The 13,903-nt window shown below is 38.5% G+C and overlaps 1 protein-coding gene across 9 annotated transcripts in view; it reads left to right on the top strand.

Moving 5' to 3' along the window:
- Positions 1-13,903, top strand: part of EML5 (EMAP like 5) — a 154,527-nt gene that overhangs the window by 45,997 nt on the left and 94,627 nt on the right. For all 9 annotated transcript variants that reach the window (XR_010664010.1, XR_010664011.1, XM_065941690.1 and 6 more), the window contains exon 8: positions 10,021-10,158. Coding sequence is in view for 7 of the 9 variants with exons in the window: in XM_065941690.1 (XP_065797762.1) it covers positions 10,021-10,158 (138 nt within the window). In the remaining 2 variants the exon portion in view is untranslated. The remainder of the gene's footprint in view (positions 1-10,020; positions 10,159-13,903) is intronic.

The following is a 13,903-nucleotide window of genomic DNA, read 5'->3' as shown; positions in this document are numbered from 1 at the left end:
TTGTTATGTCTTTAAAATATGCTTTACTCTCATATTGAGGGATCTTGAGTATGTTTTCATATGTTTAGAGGACATATTTATATTTCCTTTTCTTGTTTGTTCAAGCTCTTTGCATATTTTCTCTTAGTTCATTGGTCTTTTTCTAATTATTTTAATATAGGATCTAATACCTGTCTATATATGAAAGCAGCAATTAGCCTTTTGTCTATGACAGTGGTTTTTAAAGTGTGATTCCTAGACCAGCAGCATCAACATTACAAAGGTACTAGTAAGCAATGCAAATTTATCATGCCTTATACAGGACCTTGTATAAGAAATCCATCAATTTAGGACTTTCTAGATGCTAAAGTTTGGGAAGCACTGATCAGTGATATCAGCTGAGATAATTTTTCCACTTTGATATTGTCTTTTGCCCCCATTTCATCTGTATTAATATTTCCATTTGTATCTCTGAAAGATAATTCTAAACACCACCACAATACAGTTATCACTGTATTCCTTTTGCTTCTTAGAATTAGACTTATAATAAAGTCCACTTATTACAATTGTTAATATGTCCTTTAAATCTCTTTTGTTCTAGAGCTTCCTTTCTTCTCTTTTTGATTTTTCTCTTTACAGTTTATTTGTTGAAGAAACTTAATATTTGCCCTCTAGAGTTCTCCACATTCTGGATTTGAATACCTATAGTATATTTTAATGCATTCCCTCTTCCCTGTATTCTGTAAACTGATAGTTAGACCTAGGGTTTGATGAGATGCAGTTAGGAATTTTCACTCGGAATATTTCCTAGGTGGTAATGTGTGTCCTTGTTTGATGGTAATAATGTAGTCTTCTTTTTGCAATATTTGCAGCCATTGATAGTTGTTATCTAGATCAGTACTTTCTCAAACTTTTTAAAAATTGTTCCTCTCCTAATGAGACTTCTAAGACATTTTCTCCCCTAATTGCACTCCTTCCCTCTGAAACTTTAGCAGCACAAAGAATTGTATGTATGAATGTATTAATATGTATGTGTGTATGTATATATACATATATGTAGTTGTACTGTGGCACTTAAGAGAGCCACAAACTACTGTAATGTTTAAGATTTTCACCCCTAAGAACTAGTTTATAGCTTTTGAGGGGCAATATTACCCCTGTTGAGAATATGTGGCCTAAATCTGTTATTGAGTTTCAAGTAGTGGTATTCTAACTTTATCATTCATTATTCATTTTTTTAGCTACCATGTTTGTATAAAAAGAATTTCTCCTCATTAACTGTTTGATTATCCTAGATACAATTTGCACTGGAAAAGCAGAAAAGTGCTTAATTCTTTCACATTTACCAAGTAAAAAATACTTGGTTCCATAGAATCTTTTCTATGACCTATTCACATTTCTTGCCATTTTTTTTGTAGCGTTGTAGATAGCGTTCTCCTTTATTTTTAGCAGCTCTTTGCATATTATGGATATTAAGCCTTTGGAACGTAAGTTGCAAATACTTTTCACCACCTTGTTACTTGCTTTTTTATTATGCTTATATCTTTTGTCATGGAAAAGTTTTTGTTTATTTTGTTTTATGCATCTGAATTTATCAACATTTTCTTTTATGACTTCTGAGTTTTCTAGCATAGAGAAATACTCTGTAAGGTTAAAAAGTTTTCCAGTATATTCTTCTAGTACATCAGTGGGTTTATTTTTTATGTTTAACTCCTAATCTTTGTAAAATTTACTTTATTGTAAGAAGTGAGGTGGGGATGCAACCTCATTCTTTCCAGGTAGCTGCTGATGCTTTAAGTGGATGTTAATCAGTCATGCCGCTTGCTGTCGTTGTGCTGCTTGGGTTTACGTAGACAGAAGATGCAGTAGCACTGTCCACATGGAAACTTGGTGGGGGCTACAGTTTGCTCATAACTTGCTAGGAGTTTCTTCCACTTTAGGAGGACAGCTGTTACTGGCTGCTGCATGACTATGAAAACAGGGCAGCTGGTCCTTTGAAAAGTATTTGTGTCACCTGAAAACCGGGTTCACCTCTTGGTGGGTGCCAAACCCAAAGACAGAGTCAAACCAAAGATCAAGAGAAGAAAGGGTGTGTTACTACGTGCAGCAAGTAAGAACACCAGGATCTTTCCCAAACTAGTGTCTCCGCCAAATAGCAAAATCGGGGGAGTTTGTATTGGAAAGTGTTGTAGAGCAAGTCAGGATTTTTAGCTTCTGTTCCTGACAGAAACTCAGAACCAACAATGGTTAAATCCACTGGAGAAAATGAAGTTCACTGTTAACACTGTTGGTTCCAAAAGACATGATTCAAGCTTGCGCGTTTGTGTGCAAAATTGAGAAAAAATAACACAGTGAGTAATCGTAAGTTGTTTAAACCATAATTTAAACAAGTTAAATTTTTATAGGCTTTATAAATTTGTCTAAGCCATTCCCCCCTACGTATTTTTTACCCCAATGTGATTCTATTTGATGCTGTATTGGATTACTGCTTTTCCACTAATGTCTTTGAAGTATTCTAGCCTGTAGTTATTTCATGCAAACTATTCATAAATGCTAATTCTTTATCACTACAGACTTGGCATTCACGCCTCAAACAAGCCACTTATTAGTGAGAATAATATTTGCTGACTTATCAAGACTCTAGGAAAACCACTCAAAAGTATTTGCCTTGTTTTTAATTAACTGTTGGTGTCATTCCCAAACCCTCACCTCTGTAAGCAACTGTTCTCGCTCAAAGGCTAATTGTCTTAAACAAATTTATTTTTTCTGAACAGATTTATTCAGCTGCAGCAATCCAAAATTATTTACTTAATCCATTACCAATAAGCAACTTTCTTTGCTTGTCTAAAAAGTGAGCCACTTGTTTTTTTTTTACTTTCTTAGTAGGTTTTTTAGGTAAAACCTCATTTTAATTTTTGAATGTGTGAAGAAATTCTGCTGCAGTGAGGTTTTAAATTTTCTATTTTTTCTGACCATTGCTTTCCTATGAGTTGAAAACATCGTGCTAAGTGCTTAGTCTGGTAATGTTAGTGTATCTTTGTGCTCTTTTAGGATAGCTATAATATCATTGAGTAATAAACATAATGCTTTACCATCTAACTCAGTAGTTGTGTAATCCGCACTCCACTGTGCCTTAAAACACAACGTTCAGAGTCCAGTTTTCTCTTTTTACTTCTTCTTATGATGTGATGGGTATATAAAAAATAGTAAAATGCCATGGTGTGACAATACACATAGCAGTTGAGGTTCTGTCAGGTTATAATAGTGTCACTAATTTGTAGTGCATCAAAGGAGCAGAACGAGGTGACGAGTGACACCGTCTACCGTCTGTTCTGTGAGCAGTCAGCTCTGCCTCTGCGACATGAAAGTAGCCATCGCCAGTATGAGAACAGAGCAGCGTGGATGTGTTCCCGTAAAATTTGATCTGTAGACACTGAAATCTGAGTTTGAATTTCATGTAATTTTCTCATGACTCAAAATATTATTCTTTGATAATTTTTTTTCAAACATTTACAAATGTAAAAACGAGAGGGATCAAGATGGCAGAGTAGGAAGATGTGGAGCTCACTTCCCCTCCACAAATACATCAAAAATGCATCTACATATGGAAACATTCTCACAGAAAACTAATTGGAAACTGGCAGAACTCCTGTACAACCAGAGCTACAAGAAAGATCTTCATGTGACTTGGTAGGAAGAAAATAAAAGTATCAGGTTGGAACCTGCACCCCTGGGAGGGATTTGAAAAGAGTCGGTTTGCATGGGAGGACCTAACCCTGGAGAGCAAGCAGGTGGAGCCACAATCTGGGCATACCAGTTCTAGGGTCCAGTGCAGAGGAGATAAGCCCCCTTGCTTTCTGGGAGAGCCACTGGGACGGACAGAGGCCTCCAGTCTCGACTCCCCTTTGAAGCCGTGTGCACACGCTGACTTGCCAACTGCCAGGATGGACAGAGCCTTGCACTGGTGGCTGCCACCACACCCACAGGCTCCAGTCTGAATGGAGCAAACACTCTGGCCCCGCTCACTCCACCGCAGCCTGGCACAAGACCTAGCCCAGCCAGGCCCTGGGAAACGACACAGAGACAGACCACGGGGCTCGGGGTGGTAGCGACCACTGTCGTCCACACGGGAGCGTGCAGCCGTTGGCCTCCTGGCGAGTATTCCCTGGCCCCACCCGCTGCACACGGCAGACCAGTGCTCGACCTGGGGCAGACAGATCCTGGGCAGAGACTGCCACTGACGCAGCCCGATCTCTGGCAGCAGTGCAGCCCCGACCCCATGACGCCCATCCTCAGCCTGTCCACACCACAGCCTTATAACAGATCCGGGGCGAAGGTAACAGAGGGAGGGATGTCCTCTCAACCTGCTTCTAGACAGAGCCATGGGTGCCTGCGCAGGTTGCATGTAGGTCCTCTGAGGGCACAAACTCCCTTGCTTCAGCACTTGGTTCCTTTGGGGCCGGGCACATGCTCAAGGGCAACAGAGCCTTGTCAGACCCAATCATCAGGGCTTCTACTCCAGCAGCTGAGAAGGCAGTCTTGTCCCTGACAGAGTGGCAGTAGCCGTGGAGCAGAGGGAAAGTCCTGCTGTAGTCCCTGAACAGGCTTTAGATCCTCCAGCACCTCTGCCTCCCCATCCAGGGGATAATGGCTAGCATACCCTGGGAAAAGATGTGGCTGGCATTCATACCAAAACCAACCCTTGCGCCAAAGGCATTAGACACGCATAGTCTACACAGGGACACTCAAACATAAAAACATCTTAAAAACAGCTCTGTAAGATGATAGTAGAAAGCAGTTGCTTCTAAATTTATAGAGACAGAGTGGGAGGGAGGCTATAGGGGGAGGGGAGATATATATATACATATATATATTTATATATATAGTTATGACTGATCCACATTGTACAGCAGAAACCAGCTCTGCATTGTAGAGCAGTTACCCTCCAATTATAAAATAAATTTAAAAAAGAAAGTAAAATGAAAGGGCAGAGGAACTACTCCTAATTAAAAGAGCAAGACAATTTCCCTGAAAGAACAAATAATGAAACAGAGCTCACCAGTCTACCAGACCCGAAGTACAAAAACGTGAAATAAAAATGCTAAATTAATTGGGAAAGATTATTGATAGGAATGCAGATCACTATAACAAGGAATTAAAAACCATAAAGATGAACCAGTAAAAAATAGACAACACAAAAAATAGAGAAGTCAATTACTGAGATAAAAAGCAATCTAGAAGCAACAAATAACTGACTAAATGACACAGAAGGATGAAGAAGTGATTCGAAAGACAGAATAATGGACATCATCCAATCAGAACAGCGGACAGAAAGACATGAAAAAAGAGCAATATATGAGACCTATAGGATAAAGAAAAATGTGCCAGCCTATGCATAATAGGAGTTCCAGAAGGAGAAACGAGAGAGAAGGAGATAAAAAAATGTATTTGAAGATATTAGAGCTAAAAAATTCTCAAACCTAAAGAAACAGGTATACAGATACAGGAAGAACAGAGGGTCCCAAATGAAATGAATTCAAACAAACCCACACCTAGACATATCATAATTAAAATGACAAAAGTTAAAGAGAGGATTCTAAATAAAGCAAGAGAGAAAAAGAGTTCATTACAAGGGAACCTCTGTAAAGCTAACAGCTGATTTCTCTGTGAACACTTTTCAGGCCAGAATGGAATGACATGTATTCAAAATCCTGAAAGGGAAAAAAACCCTGCAACCTAGGCTACTCTGTCCAGCAAGATTATCATTTAGAATAGGAGAGAGAAAGAATTTCTAAGACAAAGAAGACTTGGGCAATACTGCACCTACTCTGAAAGAAATATTGAAGAATATTCTTTAAATAGAAAAGAATCAAGAATCTGTATGAAAGGGAAAAATCACAATAGGAAAGACAAATATATAGTAAGGATTGAAGGTCACTTAAATAAGCCACATGTAAATTTAAATACAGTTTAAAAATTATAGAATTGATTATGATTATAATAAACAGTAAAAGGATAAGTATGAAGATGCAAAATAAGACATCAGATATCAAAATCTCAAAATGTTGGAGAGGGGAGTTATAAAAATGTAAATCTTATAGAATGTGTTTGAACTTGAATGATGCTGATATAGTTATGGATTAATATACTTGAACTCTGGTAACAAAAAGTCAAAAATATACAGTAAGTTCATAAAAACCAAAGAGAAAGGAACTTGAGGGTACTACAAAAGAAAATCATAAAACCATGAAAGGAAAAACAAAAAGGGAAGAAATGAAGAACTACATAAACAACTGGAAAACTGATAAAATGGCAATAAGTACATACTTATCAATAATTACTTTTAATGTCAGTTCAGTTCAATCGTGTCTGACTCTTTGTGACCCCATGGACTGCAGTGCACTAGGCTTCCCTGTCCATCACCAACTCCCAGAGCTTGCTCAAACTCATGTCCATCGAGTTGGAGATGCCATCCAACCATCTCATCCTCTATCATCCCCTTCTCCTCCAGCCTTCAGTCTTTCCCAGCATCAGGGTCTTTTCTAAGGAGTTAGTTTTTCACATCAGGTGGCCAAAATATTGGAGTCTTATCATCAGTCCTTCCAGTGAATATTCAGGACTGATTTCCTTTAGGATGGACTAGTTGGATCTCCTTGCAGTCCAAGGGACTCTTCAAGAGTCTTTTCCAACACCACAATTCGAAAGCATCAATTCTTCAGTGCTCAGTTTTCTCTATAGTCCAACCCTCACATACATACATGACCACTGGAAAAACCATCGCTTTGACTAGATGGACCTTTGTCAGCAAAGTGATATCTCTTTTTTTAACATGCTGTCTAGGTTGGTCGTAACTTTTCTTCCAAGGAGAAGAAAATTTCATGGCTGCTGTCACCATCTGCAGTGATTTTGGAACCCCCCAAAATAAAGTCTGTCACTGTTTCCATTGTTTCCCCATCTGTTTGCCATGAAGTGTTGGGACCGGATGCCATGATCTTTGTCTTTTGACTGTTGAGTTTTAAGTCAACTTTTTCACTCTCTTCTTTCACTTTCATCAAGAGGCTGTTTGGTTCTTCTTTACTTTCTGCCATAAGGGTGGTGTCATATGTGTATCTGAGGTTATTAATATTTCCCCTGGCCATCTTGATTCCAGCTTGTGCTTCATCTAGCCAGCATTTTGTATTTTTGCATAATGTCAGTGGACTAAATACTCTGAATAAAAGACAGAGGAGCAGATTGGATTTTTAAAAAAGAATCTCCAATATACTGCCTACAGAAGACTTACTTCAGGGCAAAAAACAGACAGTGTGAAAAATGTGAAGGGAAGGAAAAAGATATTTCATGCAAATTGGAAACAGCAAGAAAGTGGGGATAGCAATACTTATATCAGACAAAATAAACTTTAAAACAAAGGCCATAAAGAAAGACAAAGAAGGACACTATATTGTAATAAATCAAGATAAGAGGAGAATATTACATTTGTTAGCATATATGTGCCCAATATGTGCATGTGTGGTAAGTCGCTTCAGACGTGTCTGACCCTTCGCGACCCTATGGATTGTAACCTGCCAGGCTCCTCTGTCCATGGGATTTCTCCACACAAGAATATTGGAGTGGGTTGCCATACCCTCCTTCAGGGTTTCTTCCAACCCAGAAATAGAACCCACATCTCTTATGTCGTCTGCATTGATAGGTAGGTTCTTTACCACTAGTACCCAATATAGGAACATCTAAATACATAAACCAAATACAGACATGAAGGGAGACATTTACAGTAATACAAAAATAGTAGGCTTTAACACTCCACTGACATCAGTGGACAGATCATCCAGACAGAAAACTAATAAGGCAACAGAAGTTATAAATTACACAATAGATCAGTTGGACTTAATTGATATCCATAGGACATTACATGACAGAAAAAAAAGCTGGAATACCCTTTCTTTCTAATTGCGCTTGAAACATTGTCTGGGATGGATCACATATTAGGTCAAAAAACAAGCCTTAGCAATTTTAAGATAATAGAAATTATTCCAAGCATCTTTTCTGACCACAACAGTATAAAACTGGGAATCAACCGTAGAACAAAAAACTGGAAAAGAACAACCACTTAGAGACTAAATCGTGTGAGTGAGTGAAAGTCTGTCAGTTGTGTCCGACTCTTTGTGACTCCATGGACTTTACAGTCCATGGAGTTCTTCAGGCCAGAATACTGGAGTGGGTAGCCTTTCCCTTCTCCCGGACATCTTCCCAACCCAGGAATCGAACCCAGGTCTCCCACATTGCAGGTGGATTCTTTATCAGCTGAGCCACCAGGGCAGCCCCAGGCTGGTAGATCCCGACACTAAATAGCATGCTATTAAAAAATAGATGGGTTATCAGCAGACGAATGGATAAGGAAGCTGTGGTACATATACACCATGGAATATTTCTCAGCCGTTAAAAAGAATTCATTTGAATCAGTTCTAATGAGATGGATGAAACTGGAGCCCATTATACAGAGTGAAGCAAGCCAGAAAGATAAAGAACATTACAGCATACTAACACATATATATGGAATTTAGAAAGATGGTAACGATAACCCTATATGCAAAACAGAAAAAGAGACACAGATGTACAGAACAGACTTTTGGACTCTGTGGGAAAAGGCGAGGGTGGGATGTTTCGAGAGAACAGCATGTATATTATCTATAGTGAAACAGATCACCAGCCCAGGTGGGATGCATGAGACAAGTGCTCGGGCCTGGTGCACTGGGAAGACCCAGAGGAATCGGGTGGAGAGGGAGGTGGGAGGAGGGATCGGGATGGGGAATACATGTAACTGCATGGCTGATTCATGTCAATGTATGACAAAACCCACTGCAATGTTGTGAAGTAATTAGCCTCCAACTAATAAAAATAAATGAAAAAAAATAAAAAATAGATGGGTTGATGATGACATCAAAGAAGAAATCATAGAGTTAGCTAGACACATGCAAAGGTGAAAATACAACTTTACAAATCTGTGGATGCAGCAAAAACAGTTTTGGAAGGGAGATTTATAGTGATAGAGGCCTTCCTCAAGAAACGAGAAAAATTTCAAACAACCTAAGCTACCCCCTAAAAGAATTACAGAAGAACAAGCAAAACCCAAAGTGAGCAGAAGGAAGGAAACAATAAAGACCAAATAGGAAATAAATAAAATAGAGAATATTTTTTAAAAGAGAAAAGATCAATAAAACCAAGAGCTGATATTTTGAAAAGATGAACAAATTGACAAACCTCTGGTCAGACTCACCAAGAAGAAAAGAGGACGCAACCAAACAAAATAAGAAATGAATAAGAGGAAAAAATACCTGATACCACAGAAATAAAAAAAAGTTGTTACAGCATACTATGAACAGTTGTATGCCAACAAACTGGACAACCTAAAAGAAATGGATAAATTTCTGGTGGCATAACTGTGATAATTGAGTCAAGAAGAAACATAACTTGAACAAACCAATCACTAGAAGTGAGATATAACCTGTAAAAGTTTGTCATAATTTAATTCAAAATGTTACTAATTTTCATTGGTAATTTTGGTCTTCATTCAGGTTATTTGGAAGTGTAATTCTTAACTTTTAAACAATGGGTATTTTTAACTACTTGTTACAGTTTTTTAACATTAGAATCCGGAAAAGGCTGAATTTGCATAATCTGAAGTGTCACTCTTAAGTTAAAAGACTATAAATATGGTGTATACGTACATCAGTATACTATATATGTATCTCCCCTCTGATCAGGGTAGAAATCATCTATCTAAAATAAATGATTAGAAAAAATTAATGTCATTACATTGTCTTAAAAATAAAAGATTCTATTAACACTTGTCATTTTAAGCATTAACAGTATTTCTGGTTTTGTAGATAAGAATTCTTTGCCACAAAGCATACAGTTAAAAACCTAGATTTATCTTTCTTCCTTAAAATGAAATTATTATTTTAACCAACATTTTTTCATATATTCTAGGATTTTAAAGCATACATTAGCTAACTACTCTTTTATTTTGATTAAATGTTACAGAATATGGAGCCTGGTTGATCATGCACTAATAGCAAGGTGTAATATGGAAGAACCAATTCGTTCTGCAGCTGTAAATGTAGATGGGATCCATCTTGCCCTTGGAATGAAGGATGGCTCATTCACTGTACTTAGAGTAAGGTATGTGTTAGGGTAGAAATAGAAACAGCAAATTTCTGTTAAGTGAGATAGAGTCTGTAATACTTATGTTTACCCACTTTTCCCTCTCTCTCATTAATATATTTTTTCAGTTATTAGTTTCCTTAAATATAAAAAATATGTTTATAAAAATGGCTTTGTCAGAAAATTAACTCAAAGTTTGGTTTTAGAGATTCAGAATGCTTAGTAAATTAACGAATAAAATTTTGAGACAAGTTTGGGTCTTGATTTCTATTTCTTGGTAGTATTGATTTTCAGTAATGATCTGCCATGGAATAGGGAGAAGGAGACCTTGAAACTGTTAAAAATGAGTGAGTAGTTTTGTTGCTGTTTGCAGCTTTATGCTTTGGGGAAAATGCCTGCATCTCCTCCTTCATTTGGATAATTAGCAAGTTTAAAGACATTGTTAAAGCAGCTAGCATCTTGTGTTGAATATCTGTAGGTATGGTGCAGTCAGTTGACTTCTATGCCTTCATTTTAAAAATTTGCTGTAGAGCCACACGTGTGCACGAGAGGAAGTATTTATTTATGTTATTTTTATATCTAGTTGAGTGAATGGGGGACCGTCCACCCAGTCGCCCAGTCCAGAAACCATTGATTCATTTCTCTCTTTTGTCTCTCATGCCTAGTTAATCACAGAATTCTGACTAGCCTGCCTCCTTAAGTAGCTCTCAAATTAATCTGCTTCCTTTCTTTTTGACCACTGTGCTCTTGTACAGACCTCCCTCTGCTATCTCCTAACTTCTTACTGGAGTACTGGTGAAATAGCGTCTCATCTGGTCTTCCTATCTCCCGTTTTGCTTCCTCAAGTTCTTTTTCCACTCTCCAGTTATAGTGGTGCCTTTTAAAACATGTTTGTTTGCATTCCTCCTCTTTCTAAAGTATGATAAAAAGCATTGCATTATCCCTAAGGTGAAGTTTATATTTCTTGACAAAGCCTATCGTACCTATCTCCCCAGCCTGTTCATTTCTACCTCAGTCTCTTTCTTTTAACATGTATAAAATATCTTTCACTTCCTCAGATATTAATTCATCAAGCTTTTCTACTTTGGAGCTTCTATAGATATGACTTCTTTCTGGGGTGGTTTTCTATAATGATATGCTGAGATTTTTCTCTTAATTTTTTTTTTATTATGATATAATATACATAATATGAAATTTGGCATTTTAAGCATTTTTATACATAAAATTTAGTTTCATTAAGTACATTGGCATTGTTTCACAACCAAGAATTTGAAATGCATGTAAAACACCTAAGAATTTCTATCAAAAAGCTGCTACACATTAAAAATAGTGATGGTTATTTTTTCATTTATACACTTACGTGCCCTTTCATTATTGTATGGAAGAAACTAGGTGGATAATCTCTTATCTCTAATAGGTCAGTGTCTTAGCAACTCAAGGATATTCTCTTTCTTTCGGCCGTGCCGCCTGGCTTGTGCGTTTCCCGTTCCCCAGCCGTGGATGGAGCCCCAGGCCACGGCACGGAGACTCGGGTCCCAGCCACTGGGCCCCCAGGGCTGCTCCAGCAAAGCCTCTGTAGTCCCTGCTGTTGAATAAGTCAAACACCAGGCATCATCATTGGTACCTTTCTCTCTAACTGTCACTTCTAATCCAGTCACCGTATCGTGTTGGTTTTTCTTACCTTTTAAGTTTCCTAGAAGCATTTTGACTACGGTTTGTGAATAAGATTAGAATTATAATATCTTTAACATATACTATACGTTATATACTATAACAGCAAGGATTAATATTATATATTTCAAATCGTTTCACTTCTTTCTGAAGTCTGAGCAACCATCGTCTATAGGAGGTTTCTAATTGGTCTTAATCCTGCTGTTTGTTACTGTTCAGTCACTCAGTCGTGTCCAACTCTTTGTGACCCCGTGGACCGCAGCGTGCCAGGCTCCTCTGTCCCCCACTGTCTCCTGGTGTTTGCTCAGATTCCTCTCCATTGAGTTGGTGGTGCTGTCTAACCATCTCGTTCTCTTCTGCCCTTTTCCTTTTGTCTTCAGTCTTTCCCAGCATCAAGGTCTTTTCCAATGAGTCAGCTCTTCACATCAGGTGGCCATAATATTAGAGCTTCAGCATCAGTCCTTCCAATGAATATTCAGGGTTGATTTTCTGTAGGATGGACTGGTTTGATCTCCTTGCAGTCCAGTGGTCTCTCAAGAGTCTTCTCCAGCACCACAGTTAGAAAGCATCATTTCTTTGGTGCTTAGCCTTCTTTATGGTCTAATTTCCATACTAATTTCCATCTATACATGACCACTGGAGAAACCTTAGCTTTCACTTTATGGGCCTTTGTTGGCAAAATGATGTCTCTGCTTTTTAATATGCTGTCAAGGTTTTTCATAGCTTTCTTCCAAGGAGCTATCATCTTTTAATTTTGTGGCTGCAGTCACCATCCTCTGTGATTTATGTAATCATGTTAACTAGTGGTAAAGAGCCCACCTGCCAATGCGGGACACACAAGAGATGAGGGTTCTATCCCTGAGTTGGTAAGATCTCCTGGAGAGGGTAGCCGGCTTGGCTACCCTCTCCAGTATTCTTGTGTAGAGAATCCCATGGACAGAGGAGCCTGGCAAGCTCCAGTCCATGGGTCACAAAGAGTCAGACATGACTGAAGTGACTTAGCGTGGTAACATAATACATACTGTAAAACCAATCAGAATCTCTCTTTCATCACTATTGGTTTTGTGTGTGTGTGTGTGTGTACATGCTTGAGTGTTGGTTGGTGTGCAGGGGCCTAGTGGTAGAAAGCAAGAGACAACCTGAGATATCCACACTTATTTCTCTCGTTAACTGGGCAAAGTTAAATCTCTCGAACAAAAAAAGCTTTTAAAAAAAGACAAAATAACTCTGGAGAACGTTCCATGGACAATTTAACTAATGTTTGTGGTTGATACTGGAATGATTTTATCTTTAATAAATAATATGTAAAAAATAGAAACTATGAAATTGTGCTTTAGATGTTTTCTTAAAAATCTTACTCCATACAGATTTGGATTAATGGATGGATGGGTGAATGGAAAGTGAAAGTCACTCAGTCGTGTCCAACTCTTTGTGACCCTGTGGTCTATACAGTCCATGGAATTCTCCAGGCCAGAATACTGGAGTGGGTAGCCTTTCCCTCCTCCAGGGGATCTTCCTAATAACCCAGGGATCAAACCCAGGTCTCCCACATTGCAGGCAGATTCTTTCCCAGCTGAGCCATGAACTGTGGTGTTGGAGAAGACTTGAGAGTCCCTTGGACAGCAAGGAGATCCAACCAGTCCATCCTAAAGGAAATCAGTCCTGAATATTCATTGGGAGGACTGGTGCTGAAGCTGAAATTCTAATACCTGATGTAAAGAGCTGACTCATTTGAAAAGACCCTGATGCTGGGAAAGATTGAAGGCGGGAGGAGAAGGGGATGACAGAGGATGAGAGAGTTGGATGGCATCACCGACTTAGTGGACATGAGTTTGAGTAAACTCCAGGAGTTGGTGATGGACAGGGAGGCCTGGCGTGCTGCAGTTCATGGGGTTGCAAAGAGTCAGACATGACTGAACAACTGAACTGAACTGGTTGGATGTATGGATGAATGGGTATGGAGAAAGGGAGATAAGATGCATGAATTTAATTAGAACTTAAAGGAAGAAGTCACTGGGAAAGGTACAGGTAGCTAAAAATACATTAGTCTATGCTTAGGAAGAGGGCCTTGCAAGTTGCAGGGTGTAAGGCA

Source organism: Muntiacus reevesi, chromosome 7, assembly GCF_963930625.1.
Source record: "Muntiacus reevesi chromosome 7, mMunRee1.1, whole genome shotgun sequence".
In the NCBI taxonomy this organism is placed as follows: domain Eukaryota; kingdom Metazoa; phylum Chordata; class Mammalia; order Artiodactyla; family Cervidae; genus Muntiacus; species Muntiacus reevesi.
Note: the sequence above shows the minus strand (reverse complement) of the source record. Positions and strands in the feature narration are given on the sequence as shown.